Source organism: Hemiscyllium ocellatum, chromosome 22 (assembly GCF_020745735.1).
Source record: "Hemiscyllium ocellatum isolate sHemOce1 chromosome 22, sHemOce1.pat.X.cur, whole genome shotgun sequence".
Classification (NCBI taxonomy): Eukaryota; Metazoa; Chordata; class Chondrichthyes; order Orectolobiformes; family Hemiscylliidae; genus Hemiscyllium; species Hemiscyllium ocellatum.
This window is the reverse complement of record NC_083422.1, coordinates 35626056-35640421: the sequence shown is the minus strand read 5'-3', so window position 1 is coordinate 35640421 and position 14366 is coordinate 35626056. Positions and strand designations below refer to the sequence as shown.

Sequence of the window (14366 nt, the reverse complement as noted above, 5' to 3'; positions counted from 1 at the left end):
GAGAAAATTCAGAAGTCTGAAGTGCAAAGAGACTTGGGAGTTCTAGTCCTGGACTCTCTTAAGGTAAACTTGCAGGTTGAGTCAGTAGTTAGGAAGGCAAAGGCAATGATGGCATTTATTTTAAGAGGACTTGAATGTAAAAGCAGGGATGTACTTCTGAGGTTTTATAAGGTTCTGGTCAGACCACATTTGGAGTATTGTGCACAGTTTTGAGCCCTATATCTCAGGAAGGATGTACTAGCCCTGGAGAAGGTTTAGTGGACATTCAAGAGAATGGTCCCAGGAAGGAAAAGCTCAACATATAAGGAATATTTGAGGACTCTGGATCCATACTTGATGGAGTTTAGAAGGATCAGAGGGTATCTAATTGAAACTTACAGAATACAGAATGGCTTGCACATAGTGGATGTTGGGAAGATATTTCCATTGGTAGAAGAGACTAGGACCCGAGGGCACACCCTTAGAGTAAAGGGAAGACCTTTTAGAACAGAAATAAGGAGAAACATCTTCAGCCAGAGAATTATTAATCAATGGAACTCACTGCCACAGAAGGCAGTGGAGGCCAGGGCACTGAGTATACTTAAGATGGAGATAGATAAGTTTTTGATTGTCATGGGGATCAAGGTTTACAAGGAGAAAGAGGAGAATGGGGTTGAGAAACCTATCAGCCATGATTGAATGGCGGAGCAGACTCAATGGGCTGAATTGCTGAATTTCTGCTTCTATATCTATGGTCTAAAAATAAACAAGTGTTTTTTTTAAAATAGGTAACTGTATCAATTAGGAATGGTAACAGTGATATGCCTCATTAATCTCTGGTATATATCATCACTTAGAAATTTGATGGTTTGATCTATCACAGTTCAAGAATCATCTTAAATTTATAGCAATATCTTTTAAAAATAGTTTGTACTATCCTTAACATAGCCTCAACATGTCTGTGTAACATTCTATTGTATGACTGCCTCACAGCGGTAAGGACCTGAGCTTGATTCCAACCTTGGGTGGCTGACTACTGGAGTTTACACGTTCTCCCCATGCCTGCAAGAGTTTTCACTGGGTACTCTGGTTTCATCTCACAGTTGAAAGATTAGATTACTTACAGTGTGGAAACAGGCCCTTCGGCCCAACAAGTCCACACCGACCCGTTGAAGCGCAACCCACCCATACTCCTACATGTACCCCTTACCTAACACTACGGACAATTTAACATGGCCAATTCACCTGACCCGCACATCTTTGGACTGTGGGAGGAAACCGGAGCACCCGGAGGAAACCCACGCAGACACGGGGAGAATGTGCAAACTCCACACAGTCAGTCGCCTGAGGCGGGAATTGAACCCAGGTCCCTGGCGCTGTGAGGCAGCAGTGCTAACCACTGCGCCACCGTGCTGCAGGTTAGAAAGATTGACCATGGTAAACTACCCCACAGTGTCTAAGGATCTGCAGGCCAGGCAGGTTGGCCTTGGAAAATGTGGAGTTACAGAATAGGTTGGGACGATGCGTCGAGGTGGGATGCTCTTCGGAGAGTCGGTACACTCGATGGGTTGAATGGTCTTTTTCTGCACTGGAGGGGTCATATGATTTAATGACTTGAAAATGCTCAGCTCAACGTTTTTTTTTCCCTTGTTAATGAAAGAAAATATAGCTATAATGTACATCCAATGGCACTTGTTGGTCAGTCAGGCCTTCAGAGTTTCTTGTAAAGAAAGCTTGCACGTAAAATAAACCTCAAATTTTCTATAAATTAGAACATAAAATTTAGTTGTTGTGCAGCAAACAAACAGAAATCACTGGAGGAACTCAGCAGGACGGGTAGCATCTGTGAAAAGAAAACAGTTAACATTTCGAGTCTTGTGACCTTCCTTCAGAATAAAGTCACTGTGCAGACTGTACAATCAAAAGATGCTTCATATTGTATTAGGTTCTTGTGTAACCAAAGCAGCAGAGCACAGTAACATTCCATCCTGGAACCCTGTGCCGAATAATTCATTCATATATTATTACATGCTGACGTTATGTTATATGGATCACATTGTTTATATTAACAAAATTTCACAAGGTGCCACAGATTCTTATGCACAAAATCATTTTCTTCCATGTCTTGTGTTTAAATATCAACTTACCGACTACATCTAGGTGATAGGTATGATTTATGGACCCATAGATATTTTCTATCACGCATGTATAGTTTCCTTTATCGGATGGAACAGCACTTTCCATAATGAGGCTCCAATGCTGAGGCCGAATCTGCCAGAAACAGAATGAGTTTTGTTTCAGAAAGACATAATTATGCAAAATTTTAATCCAACAAAATATCTCAGTTTTATTCAGACTTTATCCCAGCCAGAACTGTTCAAAATTTAAAGATATCTCTGCAGGAGTTCCCTCAGGATAGTGTCCTCGGCCAAACCATCTTTAGTTCCTTCATGAATGACCTTATCTCTATCATAAAGTCAGAAGTGGGATGTTCCCTGATGGTTGCAGAATATTCACAATTCCCTAGATACTGAAGCAATCCATGCTGAATTGCAGCAAAACCTGGACAATATAAGGCTACAGTCGACAAGTGGTAAGTAACCTTTGTGATCGAATACTGCCCACTTGCCTGGATGAGTGCAGCTGCAGCACTCTCAAGACACTTGACACTATCAGGCAGTCCACTTGATAGTTTGTGGATGTGGTGCCATTCAGTCCTTCCACCAATACCACTCAGTAGCAGTGTTACCATCTACAAGACACATTGCAGAAATTCACCAAAGCTCCTTCCTTCCTCTGGAATTACCAACCTTCCAAACTCACAGCCACAACAATCTACAAGGACAAGAGCAGCAGATACATGGGAAATCCACCACCTGCAGGTTCCCTTCCAAGCCACTCAACACCCAAATTTGGAAGTGCATCACACCATTCCTTCAGTGTCACTGGGTCAATATTCTGGAACTCCTTCCCTAATGGCACTGTGGATGCATGTAGACCAAGCGGACTGCAGTCGTTCAAGAAGGCCATTCACCACCATCTTCTGAAGGGCAACCAGTGGAAGGCAATAAATGTATTTACCTCAACTTTTGCCTCATCTTGGCCTCAAGTAATACTGTTGGAAGTACTGGATGCATAGACACCATTCAAACATATTTTCCCCACGAATAAATCATTTTCAGCCCAATCGACTCTAACAGAAGATAATACTTTCAATCAGTGTAGCCATCATGTACTGTGCTTCAATAACTCATTAATCCTTATCTTTAGTTTCTGCAGAAAATAACCTGAACAATACCTAATATTTCTGGCTGGTTAAAATAATCACATTCATCTTACTCCTTTTTTGATGGAAATACACATATAAGTTGACAGACAAGTCAACAGAATCTTATGAAGTGGTCCTCAGAACAGCTTGAATTCAATACCTCTATATGAAAAAATACATATCATTTGATGTGTGAATCAAGTATAAACAATCATCATTTAAACTGTTCTCACATCAGTGTGTCTAAATGTGCCCAATGATCAATATGGAAAGTGTTATGTAAAACTTGTATTCTGGGGGGTGTTGCCAACTATTATGACACATGCTTCAAATACTTTCATGTGCACACGTTCAAGAGCTGGAATTGAGTGGGATAGTGGCACAGCATATTGTGTTTCACTAGCAGCTAAGAGAGTAGTGCATCTATTTATCAATAGAAAGTTTTATTGTACAACAGAGCATCAAGCTTTTATAATAATTCACTCAGGAGATGTGGATGTCACTGGCTAGGCAGCATTTATTGCTCACCCCTAAATAACCAAAGGGTAGTTAAGAATCAACCACATTGCTGTGGATCTGGAGTCATCTGACCAGGCTTAAGGATGGCAGTTTCCTTCCCGATTAGACATTAGTGAACCAGATGGGTTGTTCTGATAATTGCCAATGGATTCATGGTCATCATTATGCTATTAAGTTCAGATTTTTAAAAAAAAATTAATTTCCACCATCTGCCATGGTGGGATTCAAACCTAGTCCCCAGAACATTAACCAGGTCTCTGGATTATCAGTCCAGCAATAATATCCCTAGGCCATCGAGGTTAGGAAGATGAGTGGTAGTTTGAGTAGGGAGAGAGCAGATATATTTTCTGCCAAGCAGCCCACTGGAAAGCTAGTTATGGCTGGACAGCATCCTACGAAAGGGCTCCCTCTCCACAATGATGGCCTGTCAGCAGGACTAAAATATAATTTGAATAATTTACAAGTCTTCAGATGTGCCTCTGCCTTAAAAGTACACACATGGTCTCCCACCTATAGTCACAGAACCCACCTCATCCTTCAAGCCTTGGATGCCCCCAATGATCCTGGTGAATTCCACTTTCTTTAATTGAACAGGATGCATAAAGGCAGTTTCTTATGTGGCTTGTTCCAGTATTCCAATCCACTATTCAGTCCAGTATCCACACTGGGACACAGGAACTAAAATTCAGTTTTTATGGAGTGTAATGATAAAGGGGAGTGGGAGGACGGCAAGTGGGGCGCAAATAAAGTTAGCACAAAATATGCCATTTTGCACATTTCAGTTGTTGTGTCAGCCTCAGTGGAAGAAATTGAAATCAAATAATTATTCTGAACTCTATATCACACAAACTAAAAGACCACATGATAACAAAATCAACTACACTTTTTTTTTAATCTGCCTGTTCACATTTTATTCATGAACTTTATGGTAAAAGCATCAGAAGGAGGAGAGAAGGCTGAACTTGTGTTTTTCACACAATGTCTCATTCATAGTGTGAGGTCCACTCTGTCAGCTTCTCATTATGTGAAAACAATTTTCAAAGTGTTGAAAGATAGGGACCAAGCTGCCACAGCTACACTGTGATATCCCCAGAAATGAAAGGTGCCTTTTCATCTTGAATGATTCACTACTTGCGAGTTTTAGATACCAAATTTCAATTTAGATTCAAGTCCATTGGGACTTTGAGAACCAAACACTCTTCTCACAGAGTTTGCACAAGAAATACTTCACACCACCATTCCCTTCTAACAAAACAGACCAAGTTTAGCCCGTACAGGCCAGACTAAACATTTTCTGTGATTGTCTCATGTATAGTAGTTTAACACCTAGTGCCCTCCTTTTCTGATTTATGACTGACTTGACAATTGCTGTTGAGTGACTGGCTCCATCTTGCACACAGAACACTTGGTACACACAATGCTCTGTACTCCAACATTAAAACAGAATCTATTGAAATGCAAATAACCTTCATTTTTTTTCATAAATAAAGTTTCTTATAGTGTTTACATTGGTGAGGTGTATAAACCTCAATTGTAGGATGGTTTCCAGGAATCGATCATGATCCAAATAGTTCTGGCACACATACAAATGTGGCAGAAATCACAATTTCTAATGCTAACATGTCCACATCATTCAAACAGTACACTTCACTGAAAAGCACCAGTCGTATCATAACTGCAGTAAACACTACATCAGCTAACAGTAACTCTTCATTTTGTACACTGCACTCCTAGTAACTGAAGTCCTTTGTAAAGTATTGCTTATGACTCATAATTGAGGATCTGTACACTTTTAAATTGTGGGAGAATTCTCAACTTCGGCAGAGCCAAAAATAGGGCAGGAAAAGCTAGCTGTCCCTTACAATGCTCTGCCTGAGTTTTTCTTCCACTTAAGCCGAGGAAAAATTGGACAGTGTATATAGATCTGTTATTAAGAGCTTTTTGTCTCTCCTGAAAATGATCCAACTACCTTGCAGACAAAACTTTAGAGGTCTGGTAAGATTAACTCTGTATTACAGGACAGGCCATACAAGGCGTGGCATGCAATGATCATATCTGTACCATATTTTAGCCCAGTTCATTTATCGTGTATGGGAGTCTTACATTTGGTTTCAGTACCTTGACATTTGAGGGGGTCAAAAATAAAAATCAAACTAGGATTATAGAATCCCAACTTTGCAGATAGAGGGCATTCTGCTCATAGAGGCTGCACCGACCCTCCAAAGAGGATCCCACCAGATTCACCCTTTCTCCATAATTCCGGATTTACCACAGCTAATCCACCTAGCCTGTATATGCCTGGATACTACAGGGCAATTAAGCATGGCCAATGCAACTAACCTGAGGGTTTTTGAGGGGGGGGAAGTGGAGCATCCAGAGGGATCCCATGCAGACACAGGGGAAACATGTGACTCCACACAGACAGACAGTCATCTAAGGCTGGAATCGAATCCTGGTTCCAGGCACTGTGAGGCAGCAGTGCAAACTTCTGTGCCACCCTATTGCTCCCAAATAAATTGGGAATGATGTTCAAGTGCACCCTATAATGAGCACAAAATCTGAAAAACAGCTTGAGAATTGGTGTGTTCTTCATGACTTCATTTAAATGCGACAAAAAGCCTGATAGGAATCTGGCTTTAACTTATGGTAACAGTCAGAACACACATTTTCATTTACTTTGACTAGTTTTCATGTGATAAATGTATGTCCAGCTATAGACAATTACTCCAATGCACTCGTACATAAACCTTCAGTCATCCCTGCTGCCTGCATCTCACCACACTCCATCATGCTTGCTAGTCTGCATCTGGGAGAAAGTGAGGACTGTAGATACTGGAGATCAGAGCTTAAAATGTGTTGCTGGAAAAGCGCAGCAGGTCAGGCAGCATCCAAGGAGCAGGAGAATCAACGTTTCGGTAATGAGCCCTTCTTCAGGAATGAGGAAAAGTGTGCCTAGCAGGCTAAGATAAAAGGTAGGGAGAAGGGAGTTGGGGAGGGGCATTGGAAATGCGATAGGTGGAAAGAGGTTAAGGTGAGGGTGATAGGCCGGAGTGGGGGTGGGGGGGGAGAGATCAGGAAGAAGATTGCAGGTTAGGAAGATGGTGCTGAGTTCGAGGGTTGGGATTGAGACAAGGTGGGGGGAGGGGAAACGAGGAAACTGGAGAAATCTGAGTTCATCCCTTGTGGTTGGAGGGTTCCTAGGCGGAAGATGAGGCGCTCTTCCTCCAGCCGTCGTGTTGCTATGGTCTGGCGATGGAAGAGTCCAAGGACCTGCATGTCCTTGGTGGAGTGGGAGGGGGAGTTGAAGTGTTGAGCCACAGGAAGGTTGGGTTGGTTGGTCTGGGTGTCCCAGAGGTGTTCTCTGAAATGTTCCGCAAGTAGGCTGCCTGTCTCCCCAATATAGAGGAGGCCACATCGGGTGCAGTGGATGCAGTAAATGATGTGTGTGGAGGTGCAGGTGAATTTGTGGCAAATATGGAAGGATCCCTTGGGGCCTTGGAGGGAAGTAAGGGTGCAAGTTTTGCATTTCTTGCGTTTGCAGGGGAAGGTGCCGGGAGTGGAGGTTGGGTTGGTAGGGGGGTGTAGACCTGACGAGGGAGTCACGGAGGGAGTGGTCTTTTCGGAACGCTAATAGGGGAGGGGAGGAAAGTATATCCCTGGTGGTGGGGTCCGTTTGGAGGTGGCAGAAATGACGACGGATGATACAATATATATGGAGGTTGGTGGGTGATAGGTGAGGACCAGTGGGGTTCTGTCCTGGTGGCGATTGGAGGGACGGGGCTCAAGGGCGGTGGAGCGGGAAGTGGAGGAGATGCGGTGGAGAACATCGTCGATCACATCTGGGGGAAATTGCGGTCTTTGAAGAAGGAGGCCATCTGGGTTGTTCGGTATTGGAACTGGTCCTCCTGGGAGCAGATGCAACGGAGATGAAGGAATTGGGAAATGGGATGGCGTTTTTACAGGGGGCAGGGTGGGAGGAGGTGTAGTCTAGGTTGTTGTGGGAGTCAATCGGTTTATAGTAAATGTCCGTGTTGATTCGGCTCCTGTTTTTAAACACACCAGCTCTAATCCTCAACATTAACATTTTCATCTTTTATTCTGATCCTTCTGTGGCTTTTTCCCATCAAATGTTCGTGTCTCAGAGGAGTTGTGTCCTCTCTTTCCTTTCACATCGCTGGTCATCATGCCTCCAGCCACCAAGGTCCCACATATTCTGAAACATTCCTTCCAGAACACTCAGTCTCTCCTCCTCCCTAATGTTCTTTAGTTCTTTGCTCTGAAACCCAGCAATTTAGCCAGATTAGATTAGATTAGATTACTTAGATTACTTACAGTGTGGAAACAGGCCCTTCGGCCCAACAAGTCCACACCGACCCGCCGAAGCGCAACCCACCCATACCCCTATCCCTACATTTACCCCTTACCTAACACTACGGGCAATTTAGCATGGCCAATTCACCTGACCCGCACATCTTTGGACTGTGGGAGGAAACCGGAGCATCCGGAGGAAACCCACGCACGAGGAGAACGTGCGAACTCCACACAGTCAGTCGCCTGAGGCGGGAATTGAACCCAGGTCTCTGGCGCTGTGAGGCAGCAGTGCTAACCACTGTGCCACCGTGCCGCCCAGAGTTTTGGCTTCCATTCTGATTTGTCCTAAATGTCCATTTCCATTATGCATAGTAAAGCAACTTGGGATATTTTACCCACAGTAAAAGATGCATTATAACTGCAGATTGTTATCTACTTTAAGTAAATAGCAAATAGCTACAAGTATAAGAGTAAATTTGCATTTTCCCATTGTTACATTTGGCAGAAACAATCAGTGCATTGAATCCAGACAAATCATATACACCACAAATCTCTACTAGAATATCAAATTACCAGATAGTCTGCAATGATAGGTAATAGTCTGCTGCAGTAACTTCCAAGATTTTGTTTTACCCACAGAATTGTACTAGATGCTAGATTACAGAGATCCTTCAGCAAAATGTAGGGCTGCTTACTCATTTTTCAATTTGCTGTATACTCATGTATTGGAGAAATATATCGTTACCTTATATGAACCCATTCGATATTCTGGTTTGAACTCTCGGCCATTTTTTAACCATCGCATAGTTGGCTTTGGGTTTCCTGCTGCTGGACAGCGGAATTTTACAGTGTTGGCTGCCGGTACTGCATGCAACTGCTTTTCCATCTTATTAGGTTGTGTCCAGTATGGGGGACCTGTTTTAAAACAAACATCAAATGGATATTAAATACTGCTTTAAACTATATATAATTTTTGCAACTAAAAGCACACCAATAAAGCCTATCAGATTGAATGGGGAGGGGGTTAGGTGCTTGGCAGGAATGTAATGAGAGATACTTGAGCAGGGCTAAAACAAACTACTTCGGCAGAGGCCATATGCTCAAAGTTTGAATAAGGAAGCTAGGTTCCAGAATCAAGTTTCATGTAAATTTTATTAACAAGCAGCAGTTACCAAACCAGCATTTTGCTGCACCTCTATTACTCGGCCACTACACAGAGCTGGCCAACCAGAGGGCGAATGAACCGAAGTAGTGTGTGGGCCAGGAGCACCACAATTAATATGTCTCCGCAAGATATTCTGATTTAGAAAGCAAAACTTTGCAGGTTAGGCTGCTTAATGCTGAGAAACACCAACTAGTGTGCACACTGAATTATTTTGCCCATTTATAGGCAGGCCATTAAATTGTATTGACTATTTAAAAGTCTCTTGAAAACAGAGTCAGGTGTGCATCCAAGCTCTCTGCCATGTTGTCCACCTTTCCACTGAGGGAGGAGTTAAAAATATCAAGCACCCCAATATACACCCCAAAGATGATCAGAATTCAACAGCATGTGACTTTAATAAACTTTGGGTTATCCAAGTATGTTGATAATACACTCAAAAAACTTAAATAGCTGAATTTCCTTTTAAGTTTACCAAGTAAAAACATCACAGTGCTTCTAGAACTAGCAAGTTTGCAATAAGTCCAATGAATTAATTTTTTAAAAATTACTGATTAGACTGAAGCAAAGTTAGCAAAGTATTTTTCCTTCTTCCAGGAAAGGAAGTAGTGGCACATTAGTCATTTCAAGTGCGCTTATCCTTTTCATTTGTAGAACGAAAGGATGTTGAAAATAAAACGTGGGTTTTACTAGGAAAAGCAAACCTCAAGGTACAAAACTGCACTAAAATGTTCCTTTGGAAACAAATTATTTTCCATTGATGTGCACATTTCAAGCAGTTTGAAATGAGATTCTACAGATGTGCCAAGACTACACATGCTCCAGAGTAATGAAGAATGCATTCAAAATACAGACCTGGAAACAGATTGCAAACTCAATACCTCCAACACAGAAATGAATGAACTCCTAACTCTAGAAATCTTAAACATCTAGATGTCTTGTGAAAAAGTAATGCAAATTACATTTTACTTTTACTCATTTTACCTTTTGAACTCGTTGCACATTTCCTTGGCTTTTAAGAATCTCTTAACTATAATTCATGTTGCACAGCCTACTAATTTTTTAACTCAAGAATTTCACTGAAACTCTCCATCTCTGAACCCAGACAAAAACAACTCCCTTGTGTTTGTTCAGGATTTGCAAAACTAAGAAAATTCAGAAAAAGCTCAAATATGTCTTCAGCTTTATAAATAGAAAATATAATTTGTTTGTACACTTGTTTTATGCGAAATCTCATTTTTAACTTCAAACTGAACTTCCTGAAATAAATCAAACTAATGTGGAATTTAAAAAAATATATAATTGGCTTAAACTTGACCCTGATCCATTTCCTTTTTGGGCCTCTTCCACGCTCACTCACAATGATGGTTTCCATTCTACAGTCTTCGCACCATTAACGCTGAATCCACACTACAGCGCCATCATAAATTGTGAAAAACTTCAAATGTTTCTGCTTTAAAGACTCCCTTATTATAAAGGAACTCAGAAAAAAGCCTCAAAAGGACATCAGTAACACAAAGTACTGTCAGTTACTCCCTTCAAAGACAACTCAAATGCTAATCACTCCTTAATATTCCTGTATTTGTTTGTGGAACAGAAAAGTTGACAGGCAATTTAAACAATGCGAGTTCAGCCATCTCGTTTCAATGATAGCTAATGGGGAAAATAGTAACTTCTGAATGATCTTTTAAAATGTTAGGAGGCTAGATGATGAAACTGTTGAAAATGGCACGAATGACTGCACTTCCGAAAATTATGTACAAATCATAATGTTTAATTTCATATCAAATTGTTTGACCATTGTAGACCAAAAGATCATAAGATATAGGAGCAAAATGAAGCTATTTAGCTCACTGAATCTGCTCCACCATTTAATCATGGCTGATATGTTTCTCAAGCCCATTCCCCTGCCTTCTCCCCATGACCCTGGATCTAAAATGCTTCACGTTCCATCTTAGTGTATCGTTCTTTTAAAGCTTCCTCCTTGTGATAGTTTGCAATATCGATTTGATAATTACTGATGATTTTACTAAGTAATGGTGTTGAAATTAAATTATGAAATCAGGAATAAATTTGTTTAAGGAAGAAAGATGAAAACATCCAGTTCTTTTTTCCTTTCATCTAACCTTTTACTTCTGTCCCCTCTTGCTTTTTGGTATTTTCCCCACCTAGCCTCCCATGCTAAGTAGTAGGCCAGAAACATATTATTGTTAATATTGTTAACACAATGACCAGAACAACATAACTTGTAAAACCACAAAATGTAGAATTTGTTTCTCAAATTTACACTCCATTCTTGCGGGAATAGTGGGGTTGAGAAGACAGCAAAGTGGACCTTGCCTCTATCTCGTGCCCCTCTAGTTCTAACTAGAATTTCCGGGTAGAAAAGAACCCATGCTATCCTGTAAAGTGGTGCATCTATTCATAAGCAGACCAATACTAAGTATCACTTACATCTAAAAAAAAATCAAAGAACCAGAGTTCTTTTTAATAACCAAAAAATCATTTATATTTTAGAATCTCAACAATTGCTGAGGGCTAAACAGGTATATCAATAATTCAGAAAAGAAGATTTAATTCAAGATTAAACTAAAGCATACATATAAATCGAAGTTATTGGAACTCTTACATATATAGAAATGGGAGTTAACTGGTAAATGTATACAACATATAGTTGAAGCCATTAAGAATCCACCAAGGCTCCAATTTTCTCTCACTAAATTAAAGATTGCTGATCTTTCCAGACCATATTGCAACACCCATTTCATACTTCAAAGTTACAATCCATCAATATGAAAGCTGAACACCAAATCAAATAATTGTTTCTAAGTATGATCTGTTAGGCCACTATAACTTCAGCACAGAACACAATTACATTGCAACACTGAGCACTAATTATCCTCCCCAACACAATGTTGGTAATAGACACCAAGGTGAATGCTGACAAGCAGTTCTGTCGTTACCTGACATATTCTCAACTGAACTTGAAAATTTCTGCAATGCAACTTTCTTGATTAAACATGCCACTGCCCATGACTCCATTTAAAATAATGTAGGCATTGCTTTCCATTCTTTGCGCACATCAACGGCTGATTGCCAATTGGCTTTTAGCTGCTTGTGATTTTAAACTACATCAGTTAAACTACCAGCTGAAAGTAGGATTCTTTTAATGTTATATATTTTTTCAACATCATAATTTGATCACTGAAATGCTGAAACAGAAAAGGCTTTATCAGAACTTAAATCATTGACTACCTGTTTAACTCAAGGATTAACAATGGAAGCATGTATATTCAACAAAGTGTGGAACTGTAATTCCTTCAAATGAAATATGAATATATATTTTTTGAAAAAGGTATACTGTGAATGTGTTTCAAATTATATCTTAGTGGGCACATAACTGTACCCAAATACCTGTATATCCTTGCAGTATAAATTACCACTCGTACTTAAAATGTTCAAATTGTTAAGAATTGTATCTCAGAAACTGGAACTGCAATTTTTCTTTATACATTTAATTGTACATCGTCGTGCAACAGTGGAGAGAAACATGTTTGGAGTGTTGCGTGGGTATACAAAATCACAACACTGCATAAGCTGTTGCTCGTGACAAAGGTTGCTGCCATAGTTCGCCTAACGTGTTGGAAACTAAAGAACCTGATTGGACTAGTGTGTTTGAGGAAAACCACTTCTTGCTCTATCTCGAAGAGTCACTTTATGTTGGTATGATAGATATTGTAGAGATTTGATGAAGACCAGATGTTAGGTCTCATTCCTTCCAGATCTCATTCTGTTCTGCCCACAAGTCCATATGACTTCATGGTGGGTGCTGCTTATGGCATTCCTCAGTATTAACTCTTTCAGAGCCTTACACAACATTGGAAACTGAAGCATAAAACTACTAAAAAATTAATTAGAATGTATTACACAAAAAAAGTTTTAAAATAAATTTGTTCTCTATATGCAAATTAGAGCCTTTGAGGAAAACTATATAACTACTTACCTGCCTTTCTGTTGGTGGTGGAATCTGTTTGGACAATGTCAACTGACAAGTCTGGGGATGATTGGCATGAAACAGAAAATCTACCAAATTAAGTCTATGTACTGACATAGTTCTGCTGGTCTTATCTTTACATTCTATTGTTATTTATTCATGAGATATGTGTCACTGGCTGGGCAGTAACTTGAGAAGCTCTTGTCTTTAGATCCATTGTTTTGGGGATTTCTTAGCCCTGTCTACTGTAAACTGCTTCCACTATTTGCACTTCTTGCATTGTAACTTCACCACTTTGGCCCCTAATTTTTAGGCATGCCTGGTGCTGCTCCTGGCATGCCCTCCTGAACTGTTCATTGAACTAGGGTTAACATTCCCAGTTGATTGTAATGGCAGAGTGGGGTATATGCCAGGTCACGAGGAGATAGATAGTTGCTGAATATAACCCTGCTGCTGATCAGACATCATTTCCTCAAGGATGTCTGATTTTGTGTAATTACATCTGTTCAAAGCTTGTCCCATGTCTTGCCAATATGCAGGCAGGACTTCGTCTCCATAATGACTATGCAGTAAAGAATTCTATGAATACTGTTAATCTGTTCCAGGTAGACTGGTAAAGACAGGATCAAGTAAGTTTTCTTTCTTGCTAATTCATTCACCACTTGATGCAGACCCCTAAGCAGCTTGAGTCATGCCACCTGGAATTAAGAAGTGATATGTGGTAAACTCCAGTAGGTTTCCTTGCCCACGTTTCACTAATTCCCATGAGACTTGGGAGCTTGGAGACAATGCTGAAGGCTCCTACAGTAACTTTCTCCCAACTCCTTAGCACTGTACTGCCACCTCTGCCCTGCCATTGTGCAGGATACACCCTGGGATGGCGATGGTAGTGTCTGAGGCATTTTCTGACTATATCTGGCAATTGTTTGATCAGCTTGTGGGACAGCTTTTCCAGTTTTGACACAAGGCCCTAGATTTTAATAAGGAGCACTTTGCAGGTTTGACAGTGCTGAATATCCAATGCTGTTTCTGATAGCTTCGCAGATGCTGGGTGCTCTATCTGGTTTCATCTCTTCCTTTAGACTTTGTGTAGTTTTTCATACAATTGAGTGGTTTGCTAGGCCATTGCAGAG

General features: G+C 40.7%; 1 protein-coding gene across 13 annotated transcripts in view; it reads right to left on the bottom strand.

Moving 5' to 3' along the window:
• LOC132826283 (fibroblast growth factor receptor 2-like) overlaps window positions 1–14366 on the bottom strand; it is a 189647-nt gene that overhangs the window by 46660 nt on the left and 128621 nt on the right. For all 13 annotated transcript variants that reach the window (XM_060842065.1, XM_060842067.1, XM_060842069.1 and 10 more), the window contains 2 exons: window positions 8823–8992; window positions 2127–2250 (listed from right to left, as the gene is read on the bottom strand). In XM_060842065.1, the coding sequence (XP_060698048.1) occupies window positions 2127–2250; window positions 8823–8992 (294 nt within the window). The remainder of the gene's footprint in view (window positions 1–2126; window positions 2251–8822; window positions 8993–14366) is intronic.